Genomic DNA, 15,368 nt, shown 5'->3' on the forward strand with positions numbered 1-15,368 from the left:
GGAGTCGCAGGGAAGAGCAGGGAGTCGCAGGGAAGAGCAGGGAATCGCAGGGTAGAGCAGGGAAGAGCAGGGAGTCACAGGGAAGAGCAGGGAGTCTCAGGGAAGAGCAAGGAGTCGCAGGGAATCGCAAGGAGTCGCAGGGAGTCGCAGGGAAGAGCAGGGTAGCGCAGGGTAGCGCAGGGAGTCGCAGGGAGTTGCAGGGAAGAGCAGGGTAGCGCAGGGAATCGCAGGGAAGAGCAAGGAGTCGCAGGGAAGAGCAGGGAAGAGCAGGGAGTCGCAGGGAAGAGCAGGGTAGTGCAGGGAAGAGCAAGGAGTCGCAGGGAATTGCAGGGATTCGCAGGGAAGAGCAGGGTAGCGCAGGGAAGAGCAGGGTAGCGCAGGGAAGAGCAGGGAAGAGCAGGGTAGCACAGGGAAAAGCAGGGTAGCGCAGGGAAGAGCAGGGTAGCACAGGGAAGAGCAGGGTAGCGCAGGGAAGAGCAGGGAATCGCAGGGAAGAGCAGGGAGTATCAGGGAAGAGCAGGGAGTCGCAGGGAATCGCAGGGTAGAGCAGGGAAGAGCAGGGAGTCGCAGGGAAGAGCAGGGAGTCGCAGGGAATCGAAGGGAAGAGCAGGGAAGAGCAAGGAGTCGCAGGGAAGAGCAGGGATTCGCAGGGAAGAGCAAGGAATCGCAGGGATTCGCAGGGATTCGCAGGGAATCGCAGGGAAGAGCAGGGAAGACCAGGGAGTAGCAGGGAATTGCAGGGAATCGCAGGGAAGAGCAGGGAAGTGCAGGGAATCGCAGGAAAGAGCAGGGAGTCGCAGGGGGTAGCAGGGAATCGCAGTGAGTCGCAGGGAATCGCAGGGAAGAGCAGGGATTCGCAGAAAAGAGCAGGGTAGCGCAGGGAAGAGCAGGGTAGCGCAGGGAAGAGCAAGGAGTCGCAGGGAAGAGCAGGGAGTCACAGGGAGTTGCATGGAAGAGCAGGGTAGCGCAGGGAATCGCAGGGAAGAGCAAGGAGTCGCAGGGAAGAGCAGGGATTCGCAGGGAAGAGCAGGGCAGCGCAGGGAAGAGCAGGGTAGCGCAGGGAAGAGCAGGGTAGCACAGGGAATCGCAGGGAAGAGCAGGGAGTCGCAGGGAAGATCAGGGTAGCACAGGGAAGAGCAGGGTATCGCAGGGAAGAGCAGGGTAGCGCAGGGAAAAGCAGGGTAGCGCAGGGAAGAGCAGGGAGTCGCAGGGAGTTGCAGGAAAGAGCAAGGATTCGCAGGGAAGAGCAGGGAAGAGCAAGGAATCGCAGGGAGTCGCAGGGAAGAGCAGGGTAGTGCAGGGAAGAGCAGGGAGTCGCAGGGATTCGCAGGCATTCGCTGGAAATCGCAGGGAGTCGCAGGGTAGCGCAGGGAAGAGCAGGGAGTCGCAGGGAAGAGCAGGGTAGCGCAGGGAATCACAGGGAAGAGCAGGGTAGCGCAGGGAAGAGCAAGGAGTCGCAGGGAATCGCAGGGAATCCAGGGAGTCGCAGGGATTCGCAGGGAAGAGCAGGGTAGCACAGGGAAGAGCAGGGTAGCGCAGGGAAGAGCAGGGTAGCGCAGGGAAGAGCAGGGAAGAGCAGGGAGACGCAGGGAAGAGCAGGGAATGGCAGGGTAGTGCAGGGTAGCGCAGGGAAGAGCAAGGAGTCGCAGGGAAGAGCAGGGTAGCGCAGGGAAGAGCAGGGTAGCGCAGGGAAGAGCAGGGTAGCGCAGGGAAGAGCAAGGAGTCGCAGGAAAGAGCAGGGTAGCGCAGGGAAGAGCAGGGTAGCGCAGGGAAGAGCAGGGAATCACAGGGTAGAGCAGGGAAGAGCAGGGAGTCGCAGGGAAGAGCAGGGAGTCGCAGGGAAGAGCAGGGATTTGCAGGGAAGAGCAGGGAAGAGCAAGGAGTCGCAGGGAAGAGCAGGGAGTCACAGGGAAGAGCAGGGAATCGCAGGTAGTCGCAGGGAATCGCAGGGAATCGCAGGGATTCGCAGTGAAGAGCAGGATAGCGCAGGGAAGAGCAGGGAGTCACAGGGAAGAGCAGGGAGTCACAGGGAAGAGCAGGGTAGTGCAGGGAAGAGCAGGGAATCGCAGGGAAGAGCAAGGAGTCGCAGGGAATACCAGGGAAGAGCAGGGAGTCGCAGGGAAGAGCAGGGAGTTGCAGGGAAGAGCAGGGTAGCGCAGGGAAGAGCAAGGAGTCGCAGGGAATCGCAGTGAGTTGCAGGGATTCGCAGGGAAGAGCAGGGTAGCGCAGGGAAGAGCAGGGTTGCGCAGGGAAGAGCAGGGTAGCACAGGGAATCGCAGGGAAGAGCAGGGAGTTGCAGGGAAGAGCAGGGAGTTGCAGGGAAGAGCAGGGTAGCGCAGGGAAGAGCAGGGAAGAGCAGGGTAGCGCATGGAAGAGCAAGGAGTCGCAGGGAAGAGCAGGGAGTCGCAGGGAAGAGCAGGGAATCGCAGGGTAGAGCAGGGAAGAGCAGGGAGTCACAGGGAAGAGCAGGGAGTCGCAGGGAAGATCAGGGAAGAGCAAGGAGTCGCAGGGAATCGCAGGGAGTCGCAGGGAGTCGCAGGGAAGAGCAGGGAGTCGCAGGGTAGCGCAGGGAGTCGCAGGGAGTTGCAGGGAAGAGCAGGGAATCGCAGGGAAGAGCAAGGAGTCGCAGGGAAGAGCAGGGAAGAGCAGGGAGTCGCAGGGAAGAGCAGGGTAGTGCAGGGAAGAGCAAGGAGTCGCAGGGAATTGCAGGGATTCGCAGGGAAGAGCAGGGTAGCGCAGGGAATCGCAGGGAAGAGCAGGGAGTCGCAGGGAAGAGCAGGGTAGCGCAGGGAAAAGCAGGGTAGCGCAGGGAATCGCAGGGAAGAGCAGGGTAGCACAGGGAAGAGCAGGGTAGCGCAGGGAAGAGCAGGGAATCGCAGGGAAGAGCAGGGAGTATCAGGGAAGAGCAGGGAGTCGCAGGGAATCGCAGGGTAGAGCAGGGAAGAGCAGGGAGTCGCAGGGAAGAGCAGGGAGTCGCAGGGAATCGAAGGGAAGAGCAGGGAAGAGCAAGGAGTCGCAGGGAAGAGCAGGGATTCGCAGGGAAGAGCAAGGAATCGCAGGGAAGAGCAGGGATTCGCAGGGAAGAGCAGGGATTCGCAGGGAAGACCAGGGAGTAGCAGGGAAGAGCAGGGAATTGCAGGGAATTGCAGGGAATCGCAGGGAAGAGCAGGGAAGTGCAGGAAATCGCAGGAAAGAGCAGGGAGTCGCAGGGAGTAGCAGGGAATCGCAGTGAGTCGCAGGGAATCGCAGGGAAGAGCAGGGATTCGCAGAAAAGAGCAGGGTAGCGCAGGGAAGAGCAGGGTAGCGCAGGGAAGAGCAAGGAGTCGCAGGGAAGAGCAGGGAGTCACAGGGAAGAGCAGGGAATCGCAGGTAGTCGCAGGGAATCGCAGGGAATCGCAGTGAAGAGCAGGATAGCGCAGGGAAGAGCAGGGAGTCACAGGGAAGAGCAGGGAGTCACAGGGAAGAGCAGGGTAGTGCAGGGAAGAGCAGGGAAGAGCAAGGAGTCGCAGGGAATACCAGGGAAGAGCAGGGAGTCGCAGGGAAGAGCAGGGAGTTGCAGGGAAGAGCAGGGTAGCGCAGGGAAGAGCAAGGAGTCGCAGGGAATCGCAGTGAGTTGCAGGGATTCGCAGGGAAGAGCAGGGTAGCGCAGGGAAGAGCAGGGTTGCGCAGGGAAGAGCAGGGTAGCACAGGGAATCGCAGGGAAGAGCAGGGAGTTGCAGGGAAGAGCAGGGAGTTGCAGGGAAGAGCAGGGTAGCGCAGGGAAGAGCAGGGAAGAGCAGGGTAGCGCATGGAAGAGCAAGGAGTCGCAGGGAAGAGCAGGGAGTCGCAGGGAAGAGCAGGGAATCGCAGGGTAGAGCAGGGAAGAGCAGGGAGTCACAGGGAAGAGCAGGGAGTCGCAGGGAAGATCAGGGAAGAGCAAGGAGTCGCAGGGAATCGCAGGGAGTCGCAGGGAGTCGCAGGGAAGAGCAGGGAGTCGCAGGGTAGCGCAGGGAGTCGCAGGGAGTTGCAGGGAAGAGCAGGGAAGAGCAGGGAAGAGCAAGGAGTCGCAGGGAAGAGCAGGGAAGAGCAGGGAGTCGCAGGGAAGAGCATGGTAGTGCAGGGAAGAGCAAGGAGTCGCAGGGAATTGCAGGGATTCGCAGGGAAGAGCAGGGTAGCGCAGGGAATCGCAGGGAAGAGCAGGGAGTCGCAGGGAAGAGCAGGGTAGCGCAGGGAAAAGCAGGGTAGCGCAGGGAATCGCAGGGAAGAGCAGGGTAGCACAGGGAAGAGCAGGGTAGCGCAGGGAAGAGCAGGGAATCGCAGGGAAGAGCAGGGAGTATCAGGGAAGAGCAGGGAGTCGCAGGGAATCGCAGGGTAGAGCAGGGAAGAGCAGGGAGTCGCAGGGAAGAGCAGGGAGTCGCAGGGAATCGAAGGGAAGAGCAGGGAAGAGCAAGGAGTCGCAGGGAAGAGCAAGGATTCGCAGGGAAGAGCAAGGAATCGCAGGGAAGAGCAGGGATTCGCAGGGAATCGCAGGGAAGAGCAGGGATTCGCAGGGAAGACCAGGGAGTAGCAGGGAAGAGCAGGGAATTGCAGGGAATTGCAGGGAATCGCAGGGAAGAGCAGGGAAGTGCAGGAAATCGCAGGAAAGAGCAGGGAGTCGCAGGGAGTAGCAGGGAATCGCAGTGAGTCGCAGGGAATCGCAGGGAAGAGCAGGGATTCGCAGAAAAGAGCAGGGTAGCGCAGGGAAGAGCAGGGTAGCGCAGGGAAGAGCAAGGAGTCGCAGGGAAGAGCAGGGAGTCGCAGGGAGTTGCATGGAAGAGCAGAGTAGCACAGGGAATCGCAGGGAAGAGCAAGGAGTCGCAGGGAAGAGCAGGGATTCGCAGGGAAGAGCAGGGCAGCGCAGGGAAGAGCAGGGTAGCGCAGGGAAGAGCAGGGTAGCACAGGGAATCGCAGGGAAGAGCAGGGAGTCGCAGGGAAGATCAGGGTAGCACAGGGAAGAGCAGGGTATCGCAGGGAAGAGCAGGGTAGCGCAGGGAAAAGCAGGGTAGCGCAGGGAAGAGCAGGGAGTCGCAGGGAAGATTAGGGAGTCGCAGGGAAGAGCAGGGAGTCGCAGGGAGTCGCAGGAAAGAGCAAGGATTCGCAGGGAAGAGCAAGGAATCGCAGGGAGTCGCAGGGAAGAGCAGGGAAGAGCAGGGAGTCGCAGGGATTCGCTGGAAATCGCAGGGAGTCGCAGGGTAGCGCAGGGAAGAGCAGGGAGTCGCAGGGAAGAGCAGGGTAGCGCAGGGAATCACAGGGAAGAGCAGGGTAGCGCAGGGAAGAGCAAGGAGTCGCAGGGAATCGCAGTGAATCCAGGGAGTCGCAGGGATTCGCAGGGAAGAGCAGGGTAGCACAGGGAAGAGCAGGGTAGCGCAGGGAAGAGCAGGGTAGCGCAGGGAAGAGCAGGGTAGCGCAGGGAAGAGCAGGGAGACGCAGGGAAGAGCAGGGAATGGCATGGTAGTGCAGGGTAGCGCAGGGAAGAGCAAGGAGTCGCAGGGAAGAGCAGGGTAGCGCAGGGAAGAGCAGGGTAGCGCAGGGAAGAGCAGGGTAGCGCAGGGAAGAGCAGGGTAGCGCAGGGAAGAGCAGGGAGTCGCAGGGAAGAGCAGGGAGTTGCAGGGAAGAGCAGGGATTCGCAGGGAAGAGCAGGGAAGAGCAAGGAGTCGCAGGGAAGAGCAGGGAGTCACAGGGAAGAGCATGGAGTCGCAGGGAAGAGCACGGAGTCGCAGGGAAGAGCAGGAAAGAGCAGTGAAGAGCAGGGAGTCGCAGGGAAGAGCAGGGAGTCGCAGGGAGTCGCAGGGAAGAGCAGGGATTCGCAGGGAAGAACAAGGATTCGCAGGGAAGAGCAAGGAATCGCAGGGAAGAGCAGGGAGTCGCAGGGAAGAGCAGGGTAGTGCAGGGAAGAGCAGGGAGTCGCGAGGGAAGAGCAGGGAGTCGCAGGGAATCGCAGGGAAGAGCAGGGTAGCGCAGGGAAGAGCAGGGTAGCGCAGGGAAGAGCAAGGAGTCGCAGGAAAGAGCAGGGTAGCGCAGGGAAGAGCAGGGTAGCGCAGGGAAGAGCAGGAAAGTGCAGGAAATCGCAGGAAAGAGCAGGGAGTCGCAGGGAGTAGCAGGGAATCGCAGTGAGTCGCAGGGAATCGCAGGGAAGAGCAGGGATTCGCAGAAAAGAGCAGGGTAGCGCAGGGAAGAGCAGGGTAGCGCAGGGAAGAGCAAGGAGTCGCAGGGAAGAGCAGGGAGTCGCAGGGAGTTGCATGGAAGAGCAGAGTAGCACAGGGAATCGCAGGGAAGAGCAAGGAGTCGCAGGGAAGAGCAGGGATTCGCAGGGAAGAGCAGGGCAGCGCAGGGAAGAGCAGGGTAGCGCAGGGAAGAGCAGGGTAGCACAGGGAATCGCAGGGAAGAGCAGGGAGTCGCAGGGAAGATCAGGGTAGCACAGGGAAGAGCAGGGTATCGCAGGGAAGAGCAGGGTAGCGCAGGGAAAAGCAGGGTAGCGCAGGGAAGAGCAGGGAGTCGCAGGGAAGATTAGGGAGTCGCAGGGAAGAGCAGGGAGTCGCAGGGAGTCGCAGGAAAGAGCAAGGATTCGCAGGGAAGAGCAAGGAATCGCAGGGAGTCGCAGGGAAGAGCAGGGAAGAGCAGGGAGTCGCAGGGATTCGCAGGGATTCGCTGGAAATCGCAGGGAGTCGCAGAGTAGCGCAGGGAAGAGCAGGGAGTCGCAGGGAAGAGCAGGGTAGCGCAGGGAATCACAGGGAAGAGCAGGGTAGCGCAGGGAAGAGCAAGGAGTCGCAGGGAATCGCAGGGAATCCAGGGAGTCGCAGGGATTCGCAGGGAAGAGCAGGGTAGCACAGGGAAGAGCAGGGTAGCGCAGGGAAGAGCAGGGTAGCGCAGGGAAGAGCAGGGTAGCGCAGGGAAGAGCAGGGAGACGCTGGGAAGAGCAGGGAATGGCATGGTAGTGCAGGGTAGCGCAGGGAAGAGCAAGGAGTCGCAGGGAAGAGCAGGGTAGCGCAGGGAAGAGCAGGGTAGCGCAGGGAAGAGCAGGGTAGCGCAGGGAAGAGCAGGGAGTCGCAGGGAAGAGCAGGGAGTTGCAGGGAAGAGCAGGGATTCGCAGGGAAGAGCAGGGAAGAGCAAGGAGTCGCAGGGAAGAGCAGGGAGTCACAGGGAAGAGCATGGAGTCGCAGGGAAGAGCACGGAGTCGCAGGGAAGAGCAGGAAAGAGCAGTGAAGAGCAGGGAGTCGCAGGGAAGAGCATGGAGTCGCAGGGAGTCGCAGGGAAGAGCAGGGATTCGCAGGGAAGAACAAGGATTCGCAGGGAAGAGCAAGGAATCGCAGGGAAGAGCAGGGAGTCGCAGGGAAGAGCAGGGTAGTGCAGGGAAGAGCAGGGAGTCGCGAGGGAAGAGCAGGGAGTCGCAGGGAATCGCAGGGAAGAGCAGGGTAGCGCAGGGAAGAGCAGGGTAGCGCAGGGAAGAGCAAGGAGTCGCAGGAAAGAGCAGGGTAGCGCAGGGAAGAGCAGGGTAGCGCAGGGAAGAGCAGGGAGTCGCAGGGAATCGCAGGGTAGAGCAGGGAAGAGCAGGGAGTCGCAGGGAAGAGCAGGGAGTCGCAGGGATTTGCAGGGAAGAGCAGGGAAGAGCAAGGAGTCGCAGGGAAGAGCAGGGAAGAGCAGGGAAGAGCAAGGAATCGCAGGTAGTCGCAGGGAATCGCAGGGATTCGCAGTGAAGAGCAGGATAGCGCAGGGAAGAGCAGGGAGTCACAGGGAAGAGCAGGGTAGTGCAGGGAAGAGCAAGGAGTCGCAGGGAATACCAGGGAAGAGCAGGGAGTCGCAGGGAAGAGCAGGGAGTCGCAGGGAAGAGCAGGGTAGCGCAGGGAAGAGCAAGGAGTCGCAGGGAATCGCAGGGAGTCGCAGGGATTCGCAGGGAAGAGCAGGGTAGCGCAGGGAAGAACAGGGTTGCGCAGGGAAGAGCAGGGTAGCACAGGGAATCGCAGGGAAGAGCAGGGAGTTGCAGGGAAGAGCGGGGAGTTGCAGGGAAGAGCAGGGTAGCGCAGGGAAGAGCAGGGTAGCGCATGGAAGAGCAAGGAGTCGCAGGGAAGAGCAGGGAGTCGCAGGGAAGAGCAGGGAATCGCAGGGTAGAGCAGTGAGTCACAGGGAAGAGCAGGGAGTCGCAGGGAAGATCAGGGAAGAGCAAGGAGTCGCAGGGAATCGCAGGGAGTCGCAGGGAGTGGCAGGGAAGAGCAGGGAGTCGCAGGGTAGCGCAGGGAGTCGCAGGGAGTCGCAGGGAGTTGCAGGGAAGAGCAGGGTAGCGCAGGGAATCGCAGGGAAGAGCAAGGAGCCGCAGGGAAGAGCAGGGAGTCGCAGGGAAGAGCAGGGTAGTGCAGGGAAGAGCAAGGAGTCGCAGGGAATTGCAGGGATTCGCAGGGAAGAGCAGGGTAGCGCAGGGAAGAGCCGGGTAGCGCAGGGAATCGCAGGGAAGAGCAGGGAAGAGCAGGGAGTCGCAGGGGAGAGCAGGGTAGCGCAGGGAAAAGCAGGGAATCGCAGGGAAGAGCAGGGTAGCGCAGGGTAGCGCAGGGAAGAGCAGGGAATCGCAGGGAAGAGCAGGGAGTATCAGGGAAGAGCAGGGAGTCGCAGGGAATCGCAGGGTAGAGCAGGGAAGAGCAGGGAGTCGCAGGGAATCGAAGGGAAGAGCAGGGAAGAGCAAGGAGTCGCAGGGAAGAGCAGGGATTCGCAGGGAAGAGCAAGGAATCGCAGGGATTCGCAGGGAATCGCAGGGATTCGCAGGGAAGACCAGGGAGTAGCAGGGAAGAGCAGGGAATTGCAGGGAATTGCAGGGAATCGCAGGGAAGAGCAGGGAAGTGCAGGGAATCGCAGGAAAGAGCAGGGAGTCGCAGGGAGTAGCAGGGAATCGCAGTGAGTCGCAGGGAATCGCAGGGAAGAGCAGGTATTCGCAGAAAAGAGCAGGGTAGCGCAGGGAAGAGCAGGGTAGCGCAGGGAAGAGCAAGGAGTCGCAGGGAAGAGCAGGGAGTCGCAGGGAGTTGCATGGAAGAGCAGGGTAGCGCAGGGAATCGCAGGGAAGAGCAAGGAGTCGCAGGGAAGAGCAGGGATTCGCAGGGAAGAGCAGGGCAGCGCAGGGAAGAGCAGGGCAGCGCAGGGAAGAGCAGGGTAGCGCAGGGAAGAGCAGGGTAGCACAGGGAAGAGCAGGGAGTCGCAGGGAAGATCAGGGTAGCACAGGGAAGAGCAGGGTATCGCAGGGAAGAGCAGGGTAGCGCAGGGAAAAGCAGGGTAGCGCAGGGAAGAGCAGGGAGTCGCAGGGAAGAGCAGGGAGTCTCAGGGAAGAGCAGGGAGTTGCAGGGAAGAGCAGGGTAGCGCAGGGAATCGCAGGGAAGAGCAAGGAGTCGCAGGGAAGAGCAGGGAGTCGCAGGGAAGAGCAGGGTAGCGCAGGGAATCGCAGGGAAGAGCAGGGAGTCGCAGGGAAGAGCAGGGAGTCGCAGGGAAGAGCAGTGTAGTGCAGGGAAAAGCAGGGTAGCGCAGGGAATCGCAGGGAAGAGTAGGGTAGCACAGGGAAGAACAGGGTAGTGCAGGGAAGAGCAGGTAAGAGCAGGGAGTCGCAGGGAAGAGCAGGGAGTCACAGGGAATCGCAGGGTAGAGCAGGGAAGAGCAGGGAGTCGCAGGGAAGAGCAGGTAGTCGCAGGGAATCGAAGGGAAGAGCAGGGAAGAGCAAGGAGTCGCAGGGAAGAGCAGGGATTCGCAGGGAAGAGCAAGGAATCGCAGGGAAGAGCAGGGAGTCGCAGGGAATCGCAGGGAGTCGCAGGGAATCGCAGGGAGTAGCAGGGAAGAGCAGGGAATTGCAGGGAATTGCAGGGAATCGCAGGAAAGAGCAGGGAGTCGCAGGGAGTAGCAGGGAATCGCAGTGAGTCGCAGGGAATCGCAGGGAAGAGCAGGGAAACGCAGGGAAGAGCAGGGTAGCGCAGGGAAGAGCAGGGTAGCGCAGGAAAGAGCAAGGAGTCGCAGGGAAGAGCAGGGAGTCGCAGGGAGTTGCATGGAAGAGCAGGGTAGCGCAGGGAACCGCAGGGAAGAGCAAGGAGTCGCAGGGAATCGCAGGGAAGAGCAGGGAAGAGCAGGGATTCGCAGGGAAGAGCAGGGTAGCGCAGGGAAGAGCAGGGTAGCGCAGGGAAGAGCAAGGAGTCGCAGGGAAGAGCAGGGAGTCGCAGGGAGTTGCATGGAAGAGCAGGGTAGCGCAGGGAACCGCAGGGAAGAGCAAGGAGTCGCAGGGAATCGCAGGGAAGAGCAGGGAAGAGCAGGGATTCGCAGGGAAGAGCAGGGCAGCGCAGGGAAGAGCAGGGTAGCGCAGGGAAGAGCAGGGTAGCGCAGGGAAGAGCAGGGAGTCGCAGGGAAGATCAGGGTAGCACAGGGAAAAGCAGGGTAGCGCAGGGAAGAGCAGGGTAGCGCAGAGAATCGCAGGGAAGAGCAGGGAGTCGCAGGGAAGAGCAGGGTAGCGCAGGGAAGAGCAGGGTAGCGCAGGGAATCGCAGGGAAGAGCAGGGAAGAGCAGGGTAGCGCAGGGAATCGCAGGGAATAGCAAGGAGTCGCAGGGAAGAGCAGGGTAGCGCAGGGAAGAGCAGGGAGTCGCAGGGAAGAGCAGGGAGTCGCAGGGAATCGCAGGGAAGAGCAGGGAGTCGCAGGGAAGAGCAAGGAGTCGCAGGGAAGAGCAAGGTAGCGCAGGGAAGAGCAGGGTAGCACAGGGAGTCGCAGGGAAGAGCAGGGTAGCACAGGGAAGAGCAGGGTAGCGCAGGGAAGAGCAGGGAGTCGCATGGAAGAGCAGGGTAGCGCAGGGAATAGCAGGGAAGAGCAAGGAGGGGCAGGGAAGAGCAAGGAGGAGCAGGGAAGAGCAAGGAATCGCAGGGACGTGCAGAAAAATGCAGGGAATTGCAACAGGAAAGTGCAGGGAAGCGCAGGGAAGTGCAGGGAATTGCAGAGGAGTGCAGGGAGGCACAATGAGGTGCAGAGAAGCGCAGGGAAACACAGGGTAGTGCCTGGAAGCGTAGAGGTGGGCAGGGAAGCATAAGGAAGTGCAGAGAAGCATAGGGAATCACAGCGAAGAGCAGAGGACTGCAGGGAGATGAAGGGGGCACAGGAAGGGCAGGGGAGAGCAGAGAAGCACAGGACAGTGCAGGGGAGAGCAGGGAAGCACAGGACAGTGCAGGGGAGAGCAGGGAAGCACAGGACAGTGCAGGGGAGAGCAGGGAAGCACAGGACAGTGCAGGGGAGAGCAGGGAAGCACAGGACAGTGCAGGGGAGAGCAGGGAAGCACCGGACAGTGCAGGGGAGAGCAGGGAAGCACCGGACAGTGCAGGGGAGAGCAGGAAAGTACAGGACAGTGCAGGGGAGAGCAGAAGGCACAGGACAGTGCAGGGAGATGAAGGGGGCACAGGAAGGGCAGGGGAGAGCAGGGAAGCACAGGACAATGCAGAGGAGAGCAGGGAAGCACAGGACAGTGCAGGGGAGAGCAGGGAAGCACGGGACAGTGCAGGGGAGAGCAGGGAAGCACCGGACAGTGCAGGGGAGAGCAGGGAAGCACAGGACAGTGCAGGGGAGAGCAGGGAAGCACCGGACAGTGCAGGGGAGAGCAGGGAAGCGCAGGGGAGAGCAGGGAAGCACATAACAGTGCAGGGGAGAGCAGGGAAGGACAGGACAGTGCAGGGGGGAGCAGGGGAGCACAGGACAGTGCAGGGGAGAGCAGGGAAGCACAGGACAGTGCAGGGGAGAGCAGGGAAGCACAGGACAGTGCAGGGGAGAGCAGGGAAGCACAGGACAGTGCAGGGGAAAGCAGGGAAGCACAGGACAGTGCAGGGGAGAGCAGGGAAGCACGGGACAGTGCAGGGGAGCACGGGACAGTGCAGGGGAGAGCAGGGAAGCACGGGACAGTGCAGGGGGGAGCAGGGAAGCACGGGACAGTGCAGGGGAGAGCAGGGAAGCACGGGACAGTGCAGGGGAGAGCAGGGAAGCACAGGACAGTGCAGGGGAGAGCAGGGAAGCACAGGACAGTGCAGGGGAGAGCAGGGAAGCACAGGACAGTGCAGGGGAGAGCAGGGAAGCACAGGACAGTGCAGGGGAGAGCAGGGAAGCATAGGGAAACTTAAACCATTAGGCCCTGGGTGCTGAGTCTCTATACACCCTGCATTACATCTCCTCCATGTCTCCGCAGAGTGTAACGTCCACAGTCTGGATATTGTCTTCCTCATCGATGGATCTGACAGTATCACTAAGGAGGACTTCCCGTTAATGCTAAACTTTGTGTCCAGCATTATAACAGCTTTCAAAGGCACCGATACACAGGTAACATGTCACTGTACGGTGCTGCACCCTCACTGCACTGTGTAGTCTGTCACTGCACCATCGCAACAGTATATCACTGTAACACTGCGCTCTGTCACTGCACCATCACTGTAACACTGCGCTGTGTCACTGCACCACCACTGTAACACTGCACTCTGTCACTGCACCATCACTGTAACACTGCGCTCTGTCACTGTACCATCACTGTAACCCTGTGCTCTATCACTACACCATCCCTGTAACGCTGCGCTCTGTCACTGTGCCATCTCTGTAACACTGCGCTCTATCACTACACTATCACTGTAACATTGCTCTCTGCCACAGCACCATTTCTTTAACACTGTGATCTGTTACTGCACCGTCACTGCACAGCCACTGTAACACTGAGCTCTGTCACTGCACCGTCTCTGTAACACTGTGCTCTGTCACTGCACTGTCACTGTAACACTGCGCTCTGTCACTGCACCGTCACTGTAACACTGCGCTCTCACTGCACAATCACTATAACAATGCGCTCTGTCACTGCACCGTCACTGTAACACTGCGCTCTGTCACTGCACCATCACCATAACACTGCGCTCTTCACTGCACCATCACTGTAACACTGTGCTCTGTCACTGTACCATCACTGTAACACTGTGCTGTGTCACTGCACCATCACTGTAACACTGCGCTCTGTCACTGTAACACTGCGCTCTGTCAGTGCACCATCACTGTAACACTGCGCTCTGTCACTGCACCACCACTGTAACACTGCGCTTTGTCACTGCACCATCACTGTAACACTGCGTTTTGTCACTGCACCATCACTGTAACACTGTGCACTGTCACTGTACCATAACTGTAACAATGCGCTCTGTCACTGCACCATTTCTTTAACACTGTGATCTGTTACTGCACCGTCACTGCACAGTCACTGTAACACTGCGCTCTGTCACTGCACCATCTCTGTAACACTGTGCTCTGTCACTGCACTGTCACTGTAACACTGCGCTCTGTCACTGCACCGTCACTGTAACACTGCGCTCTCACTGCACAATCACTATAACAGTGCGCTCTGTCACTACACCGTCACTGAAACACTGCGCTCTTCACTGCACCATCACTGTAACACTGTGCTCTGTCACTGCACCATCACTGTAACACTGCGCTGTGTCACTGCACCATCACTGTAACACTGCGCTGTCACTGTAACACTGCGCTCTGTCAGTGCACCATCACTGTAACACTGCGCTCTGTCACTGCACCACCACTGTAACACTGCGCTTTGTCACTGCACCATCACTGTAACACTGCGTTTTGTCGCTGCACCATCACTGTAACACTGTGCACTGTCACTGTACCATAACTATAACAATGCGCTCTGTCACTGCACCATTTCTTTAACACTGTGATCTGTTACTGCACCATCACTGCACAGCCACTGTAACACTGCGCTCTGTCACTGCACCGTCTCTGTAACACTGTGCTCTGTCACTGCACTGTCACTGTAACACTGCGCTCTGTCACTGCACCATCACTGTAACACTGCGCTCTCACTGCACAATCACTATAACAATGTGCTCTGTCACTGTACCATCACTGTAACACTGCGCTCTGTCACTGCACCACCACTGTAACACTGCGCTTTGTCACTGCACCATCACTGTAACACTGCGTTTTGTCACTGCACCATCACTGTAACACTGTGCACTGTCACTGTACCATAACTGTAACAATGCGCTCTGTCACTGCACCATTTCTTTAACACTGTGATCTGTTACTGCACCATCACTGCACAGCCACTGTAACACTGCGCTCTGTCACTGCACCGTCTCTGTAACACTGTGCTCTGTCACTGCACTGTCACTGTAACACTGCGCTCTGTCACTGCACTGTCACTGTAACACTGCGCTCTCACTGCACAATCACTATAACAATGCGCTCTGTCACTGCACCGTCACTGTAACACTGCGCTCTGACTGCACAATCACTATAACAATGCGCTCTGTCACTGCACCGTCACTGTAACACTGCGCTCTGTCACTGCACCATCACTGTAACACTGAGCTCTGTCACTGTACCATCACTGTAACACTGCGCTGTGTCACTGCACCATCACTGTAACACTGTGTTCTGTCACTGTAACACTGCGCTCTGTCAGTGCACCATCACTGTAACACTGTGCTCTGTCACTGCACCACCACTGTAACACTGCGCTTTGTCACTGCACCATCACTGTAACACTGCGTTTTGTCACTGCACCATCACTGTAACACTGTGCACTGTCACTGTACCATAACTGTAACAATGCGCTCTGTCACTGCACCATCACTGTAACACTGCGCTCTATCACTGCACCGCCACTGTAACACTGCGCTCTGTCACTGTACCGTCACTGTAGCACTGTGATCTGTCATTGCACCGTCACTTTAACACTGCAGTCTGTCACTGCACCATCACTGTAACACTGCGCTCTGTCACTGCACCGTCACTGTAACACTGCGCTCTGTCACTGCACCATCACTGTAACGCTGCACTCTGTCACTGCACCATCACTGTAATGCTGCACTCTGTCATTGCACCATCACTGTAACCCTGTGCTCTGTCACTTCACCATCACTGTAACACTGCGCTCTGTCACTGTACCATCTATAGGAGACCACAAATAGGTTGAACTCGATGGACAATTGTCTTTTTTCAACCTTAGATACTATGTTACTATGTTACTATCTCTGTAACACTGTACTCTGTCACTGCACCATCATAACAGCATATCACTGTAACACTGCGCTCTATCACTACACTATCACTGTAACATTGCTCTCTGCCACTGCACCATTTATTTAACACTGTGCTCTGTCACTGCACCGTCACTGCACATTCACTGTAACACTGCGCTCTGTCACTGCACTGTCTCTGTAACACTGTGCTCTGTTACTGCACCATCACTTTAACATTGCGCTCTGTCACTGCACCATCTCTTTAACACTGCGCTCTGTCACTGTAACACTGCGCTCTGTCACTGCACCACCACTGTAACACTGCACTCTATCACTGCACCAT

General features: G+C 58.8%; 1 protein-coding gene across 1 annotated transcript in view; it reads left to right on the forward strand.

Moving 5' to 3' along the window:
* LOC134945906 (integrin alpha-M-like) overlaps window positions 1-15,368 on the forward strand; it is a 163,832-nt gene that overhangs the window by 71,106 nt on the left and 77,358 nt on the right. Inside the window, exon 4 of the mRNA XM_063935463.1 lies at window positions 12,193-12,323. Within this exon, the coding sequence (XP_063791533.1) occupies window positions 12,193-12,323 (131 nt within the window). The remainder of the gene's footprint in view (window positions 1-12,192; window positions 12,324-15,368) is intronic.

Source organism: Pseudophryne corroboree, chromosome 7, assembly GCF_028390025.1.
Source record: "Pseudophryne corroboree isolate aPseCor3 chromosome 7, aPseCor3.hap2, whole genome shotgun sequence".
NCBI lineage: Eukaryota > Metazoa > Chordata > Amphibia > Anura > Myobatrachidae > Pseudophryne > Pseudophryne corroboree.